This window comes from Seriola aureovittata, chromosome 16, assembly GCF_021018895.1.
Source record: "Seriola aureovittata isolate HTS-2021-v1 ecotype China chromosome 16, ASM2101889v1, whole genome shotgun sequence".
NCBI classification, from domain to species: Eukaryota; Metazoa; Chordata; class Actinopteri; order Carangiformes; family Carangidae; genus Seriola; species Seriola aureovittata.
Genome location: NC_079379.1, coordinates 23,459,583 through 23,479,334, shown reverse-complemented (window position 1 = coordinate 23,479,334; position 19,752 = coordinate 23,459,583). Strand labels below are relative to the sequence as shown.

Sequence of the window (19,752 nt, the reverse complement as noted above, 5' to 3'; positions counted from 1 at the left end):
TTAGATACAACAAGCTCAGGTTAAAGCCGTTACAAATTAATTGTTAGTTGTACAAAAAGATGTATGCTCAAAATTTCAAAGAATATTATATATAATATAACATCACTATTATATAAATGTATATTACATATTAGCATCATTAACAAATGGTGACATGTACCTTTTAAAAAGAGCATTTCGCAGCACATTGAGTTAAAAGTGATCACAGATCCCACGTTACTTATGGGATGTTAATAAAAGATAGAAATAACAGCTGAAACCATGAAAATAAGACCCACGTTTTTAATAAGCCAGTTGATGAAGAAACGCAGCTCCTCGCCTGGAAGACGTTTAAATGAGGCGAGAGGGATGACGTGATATCTGCTCTCCTTTACTGATACGTAAATCTTGTTTTTGTGCGTTTCAGACGATCGCCATCGGGTCAAACTCCACTCTCTGCTCGCAGACCCCAGTTCTGACTATGTCAATGCCAACTACATAGACGTAAGTCACCTGCAGTCTTCTCCTTCCTCCTCTCTCGCTTCCTTCTCCTTCGTCTCTGTCTTTTCTGATCCCACAGCTCCCGCCTCAAGCGCTCGGAAATAATCGTGTTTTATTGTTGTGGTTGACCCGGCGCTTGACCGGAGAGCGTCTCCACCCGCTGTCTGAGGCTGTGTGCGAGAGCTTCCTGTTGCTCGGGCTGAACTGTCATTTAGTAATTACGCCCACAACACAGCATCATTATCTATGCATTCCAGCGGCTCCGAGGTGAGATTTCTATCGCTCGGGAAGGGGAGATTTTATCGCAGCAACTCCAGAGATCCTACAAGAGCCCATAAGCTCGGAGCACGGGGCCGCACGACTCACCCAAATGCTTCTGCAAGGCGACATCGCACAGGAATTGGACCCACTATAACACAGCTGATCCTTTCATCTACTTTCAGATATTTTTGATCTCACTTACAGTTCAGCTCGAGTGAGTAACTTAGGGAGCCTCTCCAGTCCCAGCAGCAGTTTTGCGCTCTTGCCAGATCGTATCTTGGCAGCTTTGCATTAACCGGACCAACACTTATCTGAAGGACGGTCACTCTTTCCCTCAGAACGGGTCAGGCTGGGATCTCTGCTGCTCACTCGTAGCAGAATAGGTCACTTGAAGGTGACTCTGAAAAGCTCTCATCAGTCTTGCGTCTGTTTTTTGGCTCGGCCCAGTGAAGTGCTCATCTGGGGCTTTAACGTGAGTTTGTTACTCTCTGTGAATGCTGCATTTCGTTCTGCCATTGTTTGCTGAACAAAAGGAAATGTAAAGTGGGCAGATGTAAGCTGGAGTGTATGTGGGTGGCATCGGTTAAAGCGGGAAGTCCGAGCTCACAGTGTTTTGCGTGGCCACCTTCACTGTTTTCCTCGAGGGCTCCATCAGGATCGACGCTCCACGGACCTTTTGTGTCATTAGCTGTGCGGTCTACAGCACCACCTGCGTGTCACAGCACTGCAGTGAAACGACACCAGATGATTCATGGATGAATCCAAGGTTGGATCCAAGTTTTTTTTTTTTGTTTTGTTTTTTTTTAAGAAAAAAAAAAAGGTTAAACAAAAAAGTTCCACCGCCCTCTCATTGCCATGAAGGATTACATCATTTTTTCTTTTGCATGGGTAATAAGACATCTCATTTTATGTCAAATATTTAGACGTTGTTTTTGTTGGCGTCTGATGCTGACAGGTGTAACACAGAAGTGACACCGTACCCACTCAGTTCTTAAAGGATTTTTTGCGTTGTGCCGTTCTAAACGCCCACGACCGAGGGGATTCTTCTCTCGCTCTGCTGCTCGGGAAAAGTGATGCCTGTTAACACTTGTGTTGGTAGCAGCGGTAATTTGTTTGGCGTAAGATAAAATGGGGAAGTAACGGTTGCCATGGCTAAGCAGACGAAGTAGAAAGGCTTAATTTTCTTTGAAAGACGAGACTCAACATGCTGCATCTGTCTTTGTCTGTCTTTGTGTTTCATCTGAAGAAGGCACGATGACCCACTTTATCCCTCCACGTCACCTTAAAGAAGAAGTATGACTTCCTACAACTGGGCTCAGACGACCCTCAGCTACTTAAGAAGTCATGGGCATCTTTTCCATAATAATAACCATATTCTGAGATTTCAAAACGCTGCAACTTTGCAACCGAAGTCCGGTTACTTGGGTTAGGGAGGGAGTTTGGTTACAGCAAATAGAGCTATGGCTAATATATAAAACATTAAAAGGAATGTGGTCATCTGCTACTCCATCAACCGCACCTTCTTTAAGGAGGAAAACTGGTTACTGTAAAAACTAAAGTGGAGTTTGTCATAGAAATATGGGAATTTGAAGTTTCTGAACATTATTCTCTCCACAGGTCCTCAAAGCGAGCTGCTCTCTAATCATTTCATTACCCTCTTTTCCTGGTCTTTAATCACAATAACTAGCTCTTGTTTCCTCCCCTACTTTCCTTCTTTCTCTCTCTCTTTTTTCCGCCCCCCCCCCCCTCTTTTCAACCTTTTGGCACCTCTTAGATTCGGATAAACAGGGAAGTAAGTACCTTGCTTCTCATCTCTTTTCATCTCCTCTCCCTTTTTTCACGCTGCCCCCCTCTCGCTGTCCCTGCCAGCCCGTCATGGCTTCCCTCCAACAGCAGATCTTCCTTCCCTCTTCCGCTCTGAGCTGCTGAGCCTTTCTGCCTTTAGCCATCACTTCTCCCCCCCCTGGGTATTTCCCCTGCAAACTGACTGCAGACATCTCTCTGTCCTCTTTCATCCATAGTCAGGTGCTCACCTGGAGTTCTTGCTTAACATCAGGTTGTCCTCTAGAAAGCTAGATAGCGTGCGACAGAGTAGAGACGATGAGGTCAGATCAAAGCCGAGCGTGCACATCGTGACACGGCAGGCATTGTAAAGATATTAAGTGACAGCTACTATGACCTAGGAGAAATCTTACAAAGTTTACAGTGCATGCAGCAGGAATTATTTAGAGATAGCTTACATAAGTTTGACCTAATATTACTCTGAGTTTCACCACAGTTACACCAGGTCCATATTTATCAAGCATCTCAGAGAAAAGTAAGTAGTAGTAAAGTGGCTCTGCAAAATTCATTGACTTGTCCTGGTGAAGTAGGTCTATTACTCAGAGTCTGGCGACTAATTCCAGGTCTAGTTTGTGAGGTATTGCGGCTGACTAGCTAACCGCTCGCATGCTTGTGAGCTGGTTAACATGCTAGCATTAGCGTTAGCTAGCTCAGTGTTTGTTAAGAGACTTACAACCATTAACTAAGTGTAAACCCCCATTGTTATGTATTGTTATAAATGAATAGCTAATACGCAGCTGCGACTTGTCAGCGCTGTTAATTGTTCATTTTAAATGAACAAAACTGTTCATCAAAGTCGATAAAAAAACATTTGTGGAATGTACAGTAATTACTTCACACAAATAACTTGGGAAAAGTTTTTTTTTTTGCCAACGAAGAAATGTAGCTTCAACAGTGATAATTTGGGTCCCTCAGAATCTAAATTACAATGGTGGGCATGTTTTAAGAAAAAAAACCAACTATAATTTGTGTATTTTTCAAACATTTGTCAAAACATCTCTTTATCTTTTACTTCTGCTTAACTAGCTCGTCGTAAAAGAAGTGATGATTCCTCGTGTGTTACTTGCTTTTACCTCTTGAATTTCAATTGCGGGTTGTAAGTCATCTGAATGTGATGATCTCACAGTTTAAACAGAACAAAAAAAGATACAGAGAAAGCTGTAGGTTTTCGCAAAAACCCTGGTGTCATTCAATCTCAAAGGAAGACTTCCCTCTGGTGCCCCGCTGCTCCCAGGGAGGTTGTTTTTCATCACTTACAAGTGATTCTGAGATGCATGGTAAAATACGAGCTCATTTATTTGCAGACACGAAGGTCAGCTGTTCATTAACTTGTCACAGGTTGTAGCTAAAGCGAACCAAATTTATCAAGGCAAAACAAACTGAAAGTTGTTTTTCTATCTTTTTGATAGAATTGATAAACTTTCCACATCTCAAATGAATCTGCATGTTTTATTTTTTTATTTATTTTTTTATTATTTTTTTATTTTACTTTCCAGTTCATTGTGAATTGACATTGCTTGATGTTTTTTCTGCTTGCCTGCTGTTGGAAAGTGCAGTTGCCAAGGTGACAGACAGGAAACCGGTTGGCCCAGGGAAACTCAGCAACAGAGGCTCATGGGAATGAGGGTCGCTGCACTCTTTCATAGCGATGGCCATCCATCTCAACTTCTCTCTGTGGCATGACAGTTATGGAATGTAATTTGTGCGGCTGTCTGGCTGGATAGTGCATATGTGTAGAGTGTGTGTGTGTGTGTGTGAGTGTGTGTGGATGTGTAGGTGTGTGTGGGCGGGTGTTTGGGTGTACAGTAGACACAGTGTATATTATTTGAACAAATGTTTACCGTATACAGCAGTTGGAATCACTTTACCTATGAGTGATGAGAGGGCGCACTCATCTTAATGCAGGGGAATCTGTCATGCTTGGCTGCTCTGCATTCAGCGCACAGGGTCTGTGTGGTGGAGGGCCAAGACGCCACTAATAGCCCTCCAGACTGTGCACACTGTATCATAACTGCACTAATGCCAAGCTGGGCAGAAAGGAGACAGCCAGATCAGTCAGCGTCACTCAGGTAGAATTACTCACTTGTCTCAGGATCTCTCACCCGTCAATCTGCCTTTGATCAGCAGCCATGGCGGCATGCAAACTCCTGCGCGCCAGGCCGTCTTTGAAATGCAGCTCCCTCGCTCCGCATGTAATGACCTGGCTCAGAGGCAGACGGAGAAAAACTTGAATTTATGCCATTTCTCTGTGCATTATAATTCGAGTGCGATCCCTCACCCAAACTCGGAGCCTAAACAATCCAAAAAAGAACACGGCCGGTCAAACATGCTAATGTATTTTAAGCAGAGCCCCATCACCCAAACAGCACAGCGCCGTTTTCCACGGGTGCTGAAACGTCTTCAGTCAAAAGCAGAGCAGAAATTTAGCAGAGCGCTGACATCAAGCCCCGCTCCGAGATGAATAAGAGATGATTTGATGCTGAAAATGGAGAAAGAGAATGGATGGAAGGGGTGAAATGAGAGTTAGAGGTCCCCGTGTCTCATTTCATCATTGTAATTATTAACTCTCTCCCATCTTTTTCTTTCTTCTCTCCACTATCGTTCTTACTGTCTCTGTCACACAGGGTTACCAGCGATCAAACCACTTCATCGCCACTCAAGGTGAGTGTAAAGCAACCCAGCGGCGGTGTGTGTTTGACTGCTAATATCTACGTTCTGTTTGTTTGTGGCGTCCTTTTACACAGCAGCCCAACTGACAGCATTGAAATGAGCTTACTGAAGTATTAATGTGCGAACCAGATGGAGTCTGCGTTGCATCATGGTCACATCTGGATTTTCCACCTTAAAGCTTCACTTTTCCTCCGGCTGTGTGACACACTCCCGTAACAATCGACTGTAACCGTCAGTCAATCTGCACTGTAACACCACTGACTGTCGCTCTCTGTGAAGCTCGGCTTTTGTGTCTCTCCTCCCCGCCATCTGCATGTGTGGTGCACCATCTCTCTGATGTCGGTTTGATACAGTATATAGGCTGCATTCCCCAGGCAGCACACACACGATCACACACACACAGAGAGAGAGAAAGAAACTGAGAAGATAGAGAGTAAGACATTTTCTTTATTCTCTCCTGGCTCTGATCCTATTTATTCAGGGAATATGTTTTTCACTTCCGTAATCCCCCTCTGATTTCTTTCCACCTCTCACTTTGGTCTCAGTTCTACCACTTCACATAAGTAACCTCCGAAAATTTCTCTCTCTCTCTCGCTCTCATTCACATTTTGCTCACAAAGTGTTTCTGCATATGAGGGTGCAGGCAGAGGTGGAAGGAGTGCCACGATGTGCTATCCAAGAGGAAGCACTCGGTGGAATTAAAATTTTACTCATAGTGGAACTAAAGGCACTGATTCACAGTATCAAAGAAAACATTAAAGTTTGTTTGATTCATCAAATAGAGGGCTGATCATTTTAATTAAAAAACAAACAAAACTACTTCTGAAACTAATTTGACATATTTAGAAGTTTCCCATGCTAAAATACTGTCTAAATGTACGTGCTTCTTTGGTAAGTTTGATTTTATTCTCTTATTTATTTTATTATTTCTGTAGTTTTTCTGGCCTGTTGAAAAGAATGACAACAATGGATACTGCTTTTACTTAGACTCCTGTACAAAGTTAAATGAAAGTGGTGACATACCAGTAATAGTGGTTATCACAGATACAGCGAAGGTAATATAGTACAGTTTATACATTAAATAAATTAACTTGTAAGTTTCAAATCACATCCCAAGCCATTAGCAAGTTTAGAAATTTAGAAATTCATAGAGTCCATTATCATAATACACAGAACGTCTGCTGGTCTATTGAAACATTAATGCTCACACCTTGATGCTAATAACCCTCTTAACAATATTTAACTGTTGTGAAGATGGAATGTTTTACACATAAATGGGTGTGTTCGTTAGCAAGACTGTTATTGCGTTAAAGGAGCTATTTTGTAAGCTTTGCTGTCACTACGTTGCCAACGTTAGCATCGACAGCTGTTTACTTACCAGTTTAAGAGAAACGTTCAGCATTCAAATTCATTCCTTTACTCACCAAGAGCTGTCTCCAGCAAAGCAAGTCCAACGTTTACTCTTGTTTTGCTTCAATTTCTATCATTTATTTTCCTCTACTGAAGTTAGCATGCTAACCAGCTAGCCCCAGTCTGGCTGGCTTGTCTCGTCCTTTTCCTATAGCTGTCACTGCAGCATCCACTCTGCCCTGAAGAAGTAGTGTTGCTCTGATGGGTGTATTATTACCTTGTTTCCTGTAAATGCAATTGCGGCTAAAGCTCTCGGTAAGCGAACAGCTGTCAGTGCCAACGCTGAGCATGGTTTAATAGCAAAAACTTATAAATAGGAGATTGTAGCCCAACAGAAGAAGTTCCATGCATTTGATTGCATCATTACCACGTCAAACGTTCTCTGACATTGAAGATTAAGAATATTTTGTCTGGTTTGTGAGGGATGCACTTTAAATATCAAATACATTATTCCTCTCAAAAGTGACTTAAAGGGAAAGTCATTAGTAATTTTAAAGGTTCCATCTTATTTTCATAGTTTTGCAATAAAACCATCACCATCATCATCACCATGTCGACACAGGAGGTGTAGTGTGAGTAGCACATTAGCCGAACAGCAGCCTCTATCCTACCTGTATGTCAGGATGCATTCAGGCACAGTATTTACTATAGGTCGCCCGTGTTTTTGAAGCGCACAGAGCTCAACATCCAGTATAAACACTGCAGTTATGCTGCAAAATGGGAGCAAATAGACTTTAGAGGTAAAGGTATATACTTTGGGTCACGTTAAAAGCAGGGGCCGATTTTGTGCCGTGCTGTGAGAGCTGCCAAAAGACGGGTCACCTACACTCAGCACCGTGCCCCAAACGTATCCTTTGCACTGCACTGAAGTTGCTGCTTTGGTTTGGTTTGGGTAATGCGGGTTGTGTGAACACAGTGTAATCCAGTGCCTGTGGGTCATTATCCAATGAGGGTGAGTCACAACATGATATGCACATTCTGATATCTATCTTTACAGTAGGTCAGAGTTCTCCTGTAGACGCTCGGCCTCACACCGACACCTGCTTACGCTCTCAAAATAGCCTCCGTTTTTAGTGGCTTGGATTCCGCAAGATGTTGAAAGACTTTCCTTTTGAGTTTCTGCTCCGTGTTGATCTCATTGCGTCACATCATTTCTGCAGATTTTTTCAGCTGCACGTTCACGCTTCAGGTCCGGAGACCGGGGAGGCCACTGAAATTCACTGAACTCATTGTCGTGTTCGTGAAACTCAGTTTGAGACGACTTTTGCTTCGTGACATGGAGCATTATCTTGCTGGAAGTAGCCATTGGGATGTGATGATGTGGCCATAAAGGGATGAAGCAATACCCAGACAGGCTGTGGCATTCAAACCATGATTGATTGGTATTAAGGGGCCTAAAATGTGCCAAGAAAACATTCCCCAACACCTGTGAGTCTGTGCCCACCGCAGCCTCAGATTTCTGTTCTTGGCCGACAGGAAGTGAAAACGTGATGCAGTCTTCTGCAGTTGCAGCCCAACTGCCTCAATGTTTGACATGTCGTGTACTCTGAGATGCTTTTCTGCTCACCACAGTTGTAAAGAGTGATTATCTTAGTTACCGGACCTGATTGGTTGTCAGCTCCTCTGTGCTCTCTCATCAGCAAGGCGTTTGTGTCCACACAACTGCCACTCTCTGGATGTTTGGCTCCATTCTGAGTAAAAACTCTAGAGACTATTGTGTGTGAAAATCCCAGGAGACCAAGAGATCAGTTTCAGAAATACTCAAACCAGCCCAGTCTGGCACCAACCATCATGATAAAGTCGCTGAGATCCTATTTGTTCCTCATTCTGATGTTTGATGTGAACATTAACTGAAGCTCCTGACCTGGATCCACAGGGTTTAACGCATCGCACTGCTGCCACATGATTGGCTAACTGGATAATTTGCATGAATAAGATAGACTGTATATAAAAGTGGACGTTACCCATAGGTTTCTGAAGCTCAGTGAGCTGTTCCACCGTTGCCATCTTGGCAGTACCTGACTCCAATTAATTCTCGGCTAATCAAACAATCCAAAAACAGTTTTTTGTATCGGGCTGTAAGTTTATTTCTACTGTAAAGTTGGGCATTTTAACATGGGGGTTTATGGAGATTGACTCACTTTTGGAGCCAGCATCAAGTGGCCATTCGAGGAACTGCAGTTTTCCACACTGCGCAGTTAGTTCCTGTTGATGTTTTCTCAGGATCCCTCTGCAGCCTGGCTGTGAAATGTATGATGTTGTTTTGCATTTAAATTCAGAGCCTCAACTACCAAATGTTAAAATTCAAGCCCACACTGATGTCAAAACTTATCAACAAAAATAAATAAATAAAAATATAGATATATATATATATATATAAATATTTTTCAGATGGTTTCATTAGCACTCAGACACTGTGAGAAGTGCCTGCAGTGTATTGTGTGTTTTTAAGCAGTGTATTTTGTCTCGCGCGTTGGTTGGTTTGTCAACTAAGTCTCTAACAAACAACTTTTTAAAAAAAATGTAAAGAATAATGAAAAAATGTAAAGATTTCTGACATAATTTACTGGATTTTTTAAATATATTTTTGGAATTAATTTAATGTTTCTATATTTATCGATTATTGACCATTTTTGGTGGTAATTATGCATTCATGAGCTTGGTTGCTTGGGACAGCAGTTTTGGTTACCTGCTAACTAACCTGAAAATATGAAATTAAGATCAAGCTATAAAATATATGCCAAAGTACAGTCTGTTGTTGTTGCCAAAGTCACTGCAATCCATTACTTCCACACAGTCTGCATATACTGAATAACACTCTGCATATAAAGGCACTGAGCCTTGGGTGGTCGGCCATCGCCGCAGGTTGAGGTTGATTTTTCTTTTTTCTTTTTTATATCTTAGATGAGTCTTAAGGTAGCTGAGTTTCTGCAGCAGGCAGCAGGTGCTCTGGGCTAACTCTCTATTATGTCCAGAGATGAGGGAACGGGAGGAGGTGGAATGAGGGGGAGGCGGACGAGGAGGAGAAATGCCAAGCGCACTCTGAAAGCTGGAGTCCAAAGCGGCGGCATGTTGTGCTATGCATACAGATTCACCCCAGCTGCTGGGATCACACATCATCCGTCTTTTAAACTGACTGCCACGTCCCTCTGGCGATGCATTAGTGGGCTTCTCCCGCTGCTGCTGAAAAATTAACATCTCGTATCACTAATACACAAAGAAACCGGCGCGGTGATTGCTAACATGGAGGGAGCTGTGAATAAGCCTGTGAAGAGCAGAGAAAACAGTGGTTAAAGTAGCAACCCTCTTGTGCGTATTAAGGCGCCCGCAGGCTGGCGGCGGCTCACCTCAGGTCGACTACAGTAAAGACCAGTAACTTGACAGACGTGGAAGGAGAAGCTGTTGTCAGGCTCTTCAGACGCCTTGTTTTTTAACAGGCACGTAAGGCTGTTTCTCCTCCACCACCTACTGTATTTCTCAACCTTTGAAGGTCTTTGCCCCGGGGCGTTTAGTCAAATGCATACCTTTTGATTCCTCTTATTAAGACAACTGTGGAGGTAAAAGCAGTGGAAAAACAAGAGCTACTATGTTCCTCATTGCTTAGGTGTGGAGAAAAAAGCTTCTCTGAGCTTATGTGCTGCAGTTTTCGTGCTAATATTTACCTTTTCCAGGATTATTTCAAACATACAATCCTATCTCTCCCAGGCAGACTCTCAAACACTTGTCCATACCTTTTGTCACCATGTGGATGACAAACCACACAGTCGACAGAGGTCGAAGCAAGAAACACATGCTTGAATCTCTTTGTCGTCCGGGCTTCAATTGAAGTGATTGGAAGATGGAGGAAATATTGGCATCGCTGTCGTGCTCTCAGCCTAACAAAGAATGCAATGTCACAGTTTTAATGTGGGCAGTATTAAAATAGCTGCAGTTCTTAACAAATGTTACCCCAACGAGAGTAAACAGAGTATTTGTTTGGGGCCATTTTCAGCGGCAGATTAATCCACATTTGGTGTTTTGGCAGCAGAACGTTGCATGTGGGACTGAGTTAGAATAAACTAAGATATATCAGGCTTTAGATGCACAGTTAAGACGTGTTAGTTGGATATATTCACTTGTTTGTTGTTTTTGATTGTTTTGTGGGACTATAAAAGAATAGAGAAAATATAGATGTGACTGATTTTATGATTTTAGAATTGCTTTTTTTTTTAATGAGATTCTCTTCTACAAATAAACCTGAAACAGATAAATTATTAAGAACAAACTGGAGGCAAATAAAGTGAAGAGTTAAAAGATATATCACTCCGCTGCCAGCCCACAGAGGAATGATGAGGCGCAACCAGCTCTTTAAAAAAAAAAGTCATCCAGGTCAGTTATGGGAGACAAGATAATATTCCTATTAAACAAACTGCGTGGGAAGAATGAATAGACATCTTGTTCACTAACAGAGGTGTGGTGTGTTTGGCGGAGGAGGCCGTATGAAGGAGGACCCGGTGATATTATCAACGCCACCATGTAATGAAATCAATGAAAGTGTCATCTTCTTCAGGGGGGCTGTGATTTGTGTCAGCCACTGCTGCCTGGGAAAGGCAATACACGAGCTTGTTTGCACAATGGCTCAGGATTTGTGGGTGTATTGAAATGACATTTCTCAGTAGTATTAGAAGAACACAGAGCGGGCAATAGTTCATGAGTGGCACATTGTTACTCTACTCCCTGGCATGGATTACACAGCGCCTCTACATTGATGGTTATTGCCGCTATTCTCTCTGACTTATGGCTCATCTCTCCTTATCCTCCTCTCTTTCTCTTCTCCACCTTCTCTCCTGGCTTTTTTTCCTCTCTCTTCTCCACCTATCCTTTACTGTATATCTCCCCTCCTCCACAGGCCCCAAGCAGGAGATGATCTATGACTTCTGGCGGATGGTTTGGCAGGAGAACTGCTTCAGTATTGTCATGATCACCAAGCTGGTGGAAGTGGGCAGGGTAGGTTTCGCTTCCCTTTGTCCTGTGACCTCTCCAGCCCCTGCGAAGATGGATGGAGGGAATGTATTTTTGGAGCTTCCTTTATCATTTCCTATATATCAGAAGAGCTGCTGTGCTCTGTGTCGTGGGAGGAAATGGCTCCCGCTGTCTGATCATGAGTGATCACCTTTCGCTTCGGTGGCTGCACACCAAGGTCAAAGCTTTGATGTATATGAAGGCCCAGGGAGGAATTTTCTGGCCTCTATTAACTATTCCTGCCTTTGTGGGATACAGCCGGCCACTGATACAGTATTCAAAATGTGTACGAGAAAAGTGTCACGCACCAAACGTACAATTTATAAAATGTGATCAATGAAGATATCAGAGTTATTATAACTATTGAGCAAATTCAAAGGGAAATTCCAAAAAGTTCAGTAAACAAGATAAGCTAACTGCTACATAGCTTTGGACAGGGTCGTACCAGCTATTTATAAAACGTAATAAGACTTTGTGTGTGCAGTCCTTGCTAATTTCTAAGTAACTGATAGGTAGTAATATATAAGATAGTACAAAATCTAATAATGTGTAAATTGGTTGATAGGAAACAGTCAAAGCAATCAACTATGTAAACAGGAAGTCACTATATCGTCATCAGCTGTAGCATAACTGCAAAACATGTAAGACAATTTGTACAATTTCGAATAAGTGAGTCTAAGCGGATCATGTTATCCTAACCAATGCTATTTAGCCATGTAGTCTGACAGTATTAGGTATATTGCATTATTTTTGAGAAATGTATCTTAAATTGTTCCCAGTTTACATCATTATTTAACAGGATTTTATTAAATGTTGGGTCATTAGCCAGCTAATATTTGTTTTTTTTGTTTAGTTAGCTATACAACAACAACAACTGGTAGTTAGTGGGTGTAACTACTTGCGACTTAACTCCACGCAAGAACAAGTTTTTTTTGTGATACAACCTGCTGAATCTCCACTTAGCATACATTTATGTCGTATCTATGCTACAGTTAGCTTACAAAGAGCTGGTACATCCAATAATATTTTTAACCTAACTGCCAATCCTTTGTAAAAGTAAGCATGTCTTTGTTTTTGTTTTTATGTGCAGACATAGAGATTTATCTGTATTTCAGATGTAGTGGCCAAGTAGTTTAGAATAAGTTGGAAATATCAAATCATGCTAACCTAGCTTACTTTATTAGGTCATTATTAGCATACATTGTGGAGTTTCAGGTATATTGTGTTATTTTTTCTGAACGTAACTTAAAAAACAGCATTTTATCCAGTACCACGTCCAATATATTCTATATTTTACTTCATATCTAAACAGGTCATACTGTATACTAGCAAGACAATGTCAGTTTTGTTAGCTAAGTCCGTTAGCTACACAATAGTTACACCTGGCTGGTACTGGGAGTGAATATTTTGTAACGACTAATTTCAGTGACATGTAAATCTCCACTTAGCAAACACTTTGTTTACGTATAACTACATCTTACAAACAGCTGGTGCAACCAACTACTGGAGGAAGTTTACTAGAGTCTACGAAATTAAGGATATGGATATCTCTGCCTCTGCTACATCCATTTTTACTATTCTTTTTTAAAAAAAAATTTATTTATCTCTTTTGAGAAACTTTATGGATTGCAAAGCAAAATTGCTAAAGTAACCTTTAACCAAATTTATACAATCAGAAGCTGTAGCTTTAGAGCTATTTCCATACTAAAAAAAAGCTGAATGGTGCACATCTAATTTTGTGAAACTGAAATAACAGACACATTGAGAGGTCACAAGTTAACAGAGACTGGGGAAAAAATGTGAAATGTAAAAATACCCAATATAATTAAAAGTGACCTTTTAGTATTTCACCCTTTCACATGACAGTGCAACTCTCGTCCCCATAGGCGACGACTGTATAGTCTTCCTTTATAAGTGAGAAAAATTTCACTTTTTTGGATCAGAAAATGAGTCTGCAGCCTGAAGCAGTGGAAAGTGTTGACACTGTGCAGCCAGCAGTAGAGGAAAATGTCGACGCCACAAAAACACACTGCATCAACAGAAAAATAAAACAGCCATTCTCTCAGAAACTTAAGCGTGAAGGGTTGGAGGGCCGACTGGTCGTGGATAGAGAGGGAAAATAAAAACGATCACTGACCGCGAGTTCTATTTCCAAGAGCGGGAAATGCCCTTTTAAATCATATCAGAACACGTCTTATCTTACCTTGGTGTCAACACTTTAATGTGGCGGTGGAGATGATTGGAAAAACTGTAGTATAGTCCAAATATTTAGCAAAAGTCACAGCAGGTTTAGAGCATTGCAATTTGTTTGCTTGTGGAAATCTCAGTGCCAAGTGGTTTGAACGATTGTGGGCTAGTGTTGAGATAAATCAGTCATTTATATATGTGTGTGTATATATATATATATATGTGTGTGTGTGTGTGTGTGAACCTATCTAAACTGAAACTGTTTGCTGTGTGTCCAGATGAAGTGCTGTAAGTATTGGCCTGATGACACTGAGCTCTATGGTGACATTAAGATAACACTACTGAAGACAGAAACACTGGCAGAGTACACCGTGCGCACCTTCGCCATGGAGAGGGTGAGTCATGCTCTCATATTATTTTTATCTCAACTCTCTCTCTCAGCATAGCTTCTATGTCTCTATATACCCACCAATGCAGTTGACAGTTTATTAGGTACACCTAGCAGGAACTGATGTACTCTAGTGATTTTAGCCAGGTGTACCTAATAAACTGACAACTGAGTGTATGTTTCTCATCCAGCTGCTGGTTTGCAGAATCGGTTTCTATTTGTGTGCTCCTCTGAACATTTCCATTCTTCGTAATAATAGCACCTCATTAAATTACCTGATTGTTTCTTCCAGAGAGGTTACCCTGCTAAACACGAGGTGTGCCAGTTCCACTTCACCTCCTGGCCGGAGCACGGCGTGCCGTACCACGCCACTGGCCTGCTGGCTTTCCTGCGCCGGGTCAAAGCCTCAACACCTCCCGATGCTGGGCCTGTGGTGGTCCATTGCAGGTGACCCATCACCTTCCTTCCTCATAATGAGCTAAACAGCTAACAGATATAATGGTTTAAAAATAGACCACAGCCTCAGTTGCTGTTCATCTTCTCTAATATCAAATTTCTCTAATGTTCTGCACATTCCCGCACACTTAATTTACCCTGGTTATTTCTACTTCACTTCGTGCTTCTCTACATTTCCTGAAATAACTTTGAGTTCCTTGCACATGTGAAAGTGGAGAGCAGGATAGTGAGAAAAACCTAAATAGAATTCAACTTTCCAGCAGGATGTTGTATTTCACACATAACCAGCAACAAATTCACAAAGAAAGTTGCATTTCTTACAATCAATCACACTGTCCGTCTTTTCAGGGAAGGACTTTAATTTTATTTTCTGTTCTGGCTGTTGGACAATAATGATAAACCTGGGAAAGAAGCCTTTGCCCACAGATTTACTTTCCATTCAACTGTTAATATGTGCATAGGTCAGGTTTATTTCTTTTTTTGTAATTCTGATTTTGCAAGAAAACAAAAAAATAATGAAATATTGCTGCCAAAATTAGCAAATTAGCTTGGATTACATGGAATATTTGCCAAAAGAGGAGACACAATACTGATGGAGTTTTCTAATACATCTTGACAGCAACACTGCAAAGCACTGAAGTCATTCTGCTACTCACTGTTACAACCTTCCTCTCCATCAGAAAGCCCAAAAAATGTTGAGGCGTATGAAACCCCAGTCTGAGTCCAGAAGTTCTTGTTCAGCGTCACCCTCTGAACTTAGAGGTTTGCTTCCTGAACAGCTCCCGAACAGCAGATGGATTTATTAGTAGTTCAGCTTTTGAATTCATGCTTCGGACTTCCAGTATGGCGTCACGGCGAGTAGCAGTGTGAGCGCACGACCTCCCTGACAGGGTCTATTATAGTCACTTAAATGAATCCGGTGCTACACATATTGGAGTTAAAACATAAACATAGAAGTGGAAAAGCAGCGGAAAGCTAGAGACAAATTATCCCAGAGAAAGACAAGAAAAGGATTTTCTCTTTCTCTTCGGAGAGGACGTCAATCGCAGGTTAAATGAAACTGCCTGACAGATCTGGAAGGACGCTCATGAAGAAACAATATATACGCATATACAGGACGCCTGAGGAGACAACATGCAAGAGTTTATTGAAAGTTTTATCAAGACGAAACGGCCCCCGGACCACCGCAACATGCTAATGCCCGATCAGTTGTGATTTTATTTTTCTCAAATACCGCGTCAAGGAGTCGGTGCTATGCTCTGCGTGTTCTCCCGTCCGGGAAGAGAGTGTTCTTTGACCGGGAAACCCTGGCAGAGACTCGGACACGAAGAAGGCATACACACCCATCAGAGAGCTATGGCCCTTTACTTTCAGACAGTGGTCCCTCCACCTGTAACAGCGCAACAGAGCCAATGGAGGATTTACTTCAGCACCAGACGAGAGACTCTCCTGAAAATCTCCTGGGAGATGGTGGACATGAAAATGCACTGGAATCGAGACACACACAGATAGAGACCAAAATCTTCAGGGACCTTTAAGTCAAGAAGTTTTAAAAAATATCACCCTGCAAGTGCACTGAATTATATACTCATTACAGAGATATATCAGTTTGCACTGGGGAGGCCCTTCGTAAATCAAAGGTTTTCCTCTCCAACTGATAACATGTGAGCTGCATTATATTATCCCTTGGTGATCCGTCCACAGCTCTCCTGTGCATCTGTGCTCCACTAAAACAAAAAATTACGAAAATAAAGTTTAAAAAAATACAATAAAATTCCGCGGTTGGTTGGTTTGTTTTCTGTCTTCAACGGACAAAACAAACAGTGCTAACCGGACCTACGCCTTCTCTGGCGGGTTTGGTCTCTTGTTTAGTCTGCACACCAGAATTCGTGGCATCACTGCAACAGAACAAATGAATATTGTGCGGCATGTAGCCGCCTGTCATCACAGGGAAGACTTGCGATTTTTCAACACTCACCAAGATGCTGAAGATTTTGTTGCTTATCTCTGTTTTTTATTCTAAACCCGTCTGCCACGGCACTCCAGCTATCTGACTGTGGCCCTTAATTCTGATTAAGCACCAATCCTGTTACATCTTATCATAAATTATGTGCTTGTTTAACAATATTGATGCACTGCAGGGAGGGTTTTTCTTTTTTGAGGCGTAAAGCTTCCCAGTGCAGGCGCTCAAATGGGTTTTAAAGTAGCAAACACCTTACCTTCCCAGACACCCACACCTGCCTTTATAGCAGTGTTAGACCCAGACATGCAAGGCACAGGCCACGACACAGGGCGTTTTTAAATGTCTTGTCACACTCCAACTAAAAGGTTTTTAACTTTTCTTTTTTTTTCTCGTGCTGCCAGAGCACAATGGTCACTGTATTCCCTTTATTTTTCTCTCGAACAAAAGCCCTTTATTGCACTTGACTTTGGGCAGAGTATCTTGATCATTACTAAAAGCTCCCTGCTGAGGCTTTTTCATTTCAGTGATGTATTCAGGCTTGTCAATCCCTCTCCTGTCTCTCTTGCACCAGTATGGGGGCAGGCAGGACCGGCTGCTACATTGTGCTGGATGTCATGCTGGATATGGCTGAGTGTGAAGGAGTGGTGGACATCTACAACTGCGTCAAGACCCTCTGCTCGCGCCGCATCAACATGATCCAGACTGAAGTGAGTGGGAGGGCGGCGATGTGGTTAGAGAGGCCGAGCTGAACTTTTAACCTAGAACTTTTATATTTAGCCTTTATCAAACGTGATTCTACAAGAATTTTATTCCTACAAACACCAGTGGTGGAGGAACTGTTCAGACACTTTGTTATATCACCCACCGCTACTTCAGAATAAAAATATATCATATGTGAAAGTGTTTGGCCTCTTGGTAGCAATGAAACAAGCTGCTGTTGGCGGTTTCTCCGTGCAGCAGACATGGAGCCTCAGTTGGAGTCATGTGTCTGGCCACTTGGGAAATATAAGGCCACTCTTCTTTTAGCTTTGTTTTGGCCTCCACCAACTCCTGAGGCAAATATCTGGCTCAGTAGCAAACAGTGGGCTAATCAATGTATTTATTTATTATAGCCAACAACATTTTCATGCTTCAGTTAGAATCAATTATTTGATTAGAGCAGAGTTTGTGGGCCTGAAAACCAAAACTAGCTAAAAGGTTAGCGACCTTTAGCATCTGTCTCTTTGCATACTGTGTGTTCAACTGCAGCTGGACGCAGGTTGTTAAGAGTGGAAGTTATCGGGTGTAAAACCAAAACAAAGAGCTAAAAGAAGTTTGGTGACAATACTACACATGATTTACATTGCAAATAATCATTTGAAGCTTTAAGTTTTAAAAAGTTTGAGTAGTTTAATAACAATGCATCATATTTAAGACTATCATGTATTATGTATGTAAAACAGGAAACTGTGTCAAGTTAATGCGCCAGATTAAAATGTAGAAATTATTTCCCTCTGAAATGTGGTGGAATAAAAGTATAAGTAGCATAAAATACTACAATAGTAGCATACTAGTGATGAAATACTCAATATTTTACATAAGTAAAGTATAACTGAAAATACTTAGTTACTTTAAACCTCTAATAATAGTTCTCTATATCTCTCCAATATGATTTAAAGGTACAATGTTTACAGGTTGAAGGCCTTTTAAATACAATTACTACTCTACATTCACTCACAAATTATGTTAAAACATTCACTGTCAAAGAAGCCATATTACTATAGGACAGCACACATACTTAAAACACAAGTATCAACTTTTCATATACTGACATACTCCTTTTAATTGTGTAAATAAACACAAGATATTCGAGTGCTGAACGCAAATTCCCAATCATCCCAAACAAACAAGCAAACCGGAGAAAGACATTAATTACTGGAGTAAACACAACTATTAAAAGTTGAAAAATATTCTCTTATGAACACGTCTGGAAGTGGAGACAGTACAGTAAATACCAAAAACAATGGTATTTATCTCTCTTTTCACCTTTCAGCTGCCGCTCGTCTACCAGTTGAATACGTATTCCTGCGATTACAGAACGCATTAAAAATGATAAACAAGTCGGAAGAGGGACATTTTTATGTATCCTCGACTCTTTAATCTTTTGTTTGGTTGAATGTCAAAACAAATTTCCTGGTTTCCTTTTTTAATTGCACAGCTTGTGACGTTATTCAGATATTGTGTGTGTGTGCGTGTGTGTGTGTGTGTGTGTGTGTGTGTGTGTGTGTGGGCAGTGTTTGGCTCCTCTGATGTATGCTTTCTGCACTTTTTTACCCCATTTAACAGACAATTTTCTGCTGGGGAATAATGCCTCAGAGTGGGCATGGCAATATGAAGACTGTTTGACAGTTGTGACTATTAGTCAACATTGAGCAACAGTAATTAAATTCAGCATTGTTCCTCACAAGTGGGAGATTAACAGTTAGGAGGCTTGTATGTGCAGTTAGGGGTTTTTATTTTTGTGACTTTTTGTTTCCTTTTGTTTCCGTCTCTCAGGAGCAGTATGTGTTCATCCATGATGCTATCCTGGAGGCTTGTCTGTGCGGAGAGACCGCCATCCCTGTTAATGAGTTTGCTCTCATCTATAAGGAGATGCTGAAGGTCGACTCTCAGAGCAACACCTCGCAGCTCAGAGAGGAGTTTCAGGTAACACACACACACACGCACACACACACACGCACACACACACACGTACAGACGATTTGTGTTTAGGTTTGTGTGAGTGTCTGTATCAGGGGACGGTGGCAAGTCCTGAATTTGGCCTCAGGCCGATCCATTAGATCGCAGCCAGAACATAATTAAAAGCTAATTTAAGAAACTGATTGATAAAAATGCAACTGGAATCGACTTCGTTACTGTTCACATGTGGTGCTGTGGCCCACAGTCACGTGTTACACGTTTGACTGTGCTACCTTTTTCATATTGCACATCATACGTCCGCTATTTCCGAGGTCTGTCACGGCCTGATGTTACTGTTTGTGTCTGTCATTCACTCAGATTATCAAAATAATGTGGCGGGCCAGATGTTACAGCTGGCGGGACAGTTCTGGCCCAT

At 41.7% G+C, this 19,752-nt stretch overlaps 1 protein-coding gene across 9 annotated transcripts in view; it reads left to right on the top strand.

Annotated features, from left to right (window-relative positions):
• Positions 1-19,752, top strand: part of ptprua (protein tyrosine phosphatase receptor type Ua) — a 196,872-nt gene that overhangs the window by 160,417 nt on the left and 16,703 nt on the right. For 6 of the 9 annotated variants that reach the window (XM_056398886.1, XM_056398885.1, XM_056398883.1 and 3 more), the window contains 8 exons: positions 407-483; positions 2,516-2,533; positions 5,208-5,244; positions 11,552-11,649; positions 14,130-14,246; positions 14,532-14,686; positions 17,230-17,365; positions 19,194-19,343. In XM_056398886.1, the coding sequence (XP_056254861.1) occupies positions 407-483; positions 2,516-2,533; positions 5,208-5,244; positions 11,552-11,649; positions 14,130-14,246; positions 14,532-14,686; positions 17,230-17,365; positions 19,194-19,343 (788 nt within the window). The remainder of the gene's footprint in view (positions 1-406; positions 484-2,515; positions 2,534-5,207; positions 5,245-11,551; positions 11,650-14,129; positions 14,247-14,531; positions 14,687-17,229; positions 17,366-19,193; positions 19,344-19,752) is intronic. The other 3 variants (XM_056398884.1, XM_056398882.1, XM_056398881.1) reach the window with 1 other exon arrangement.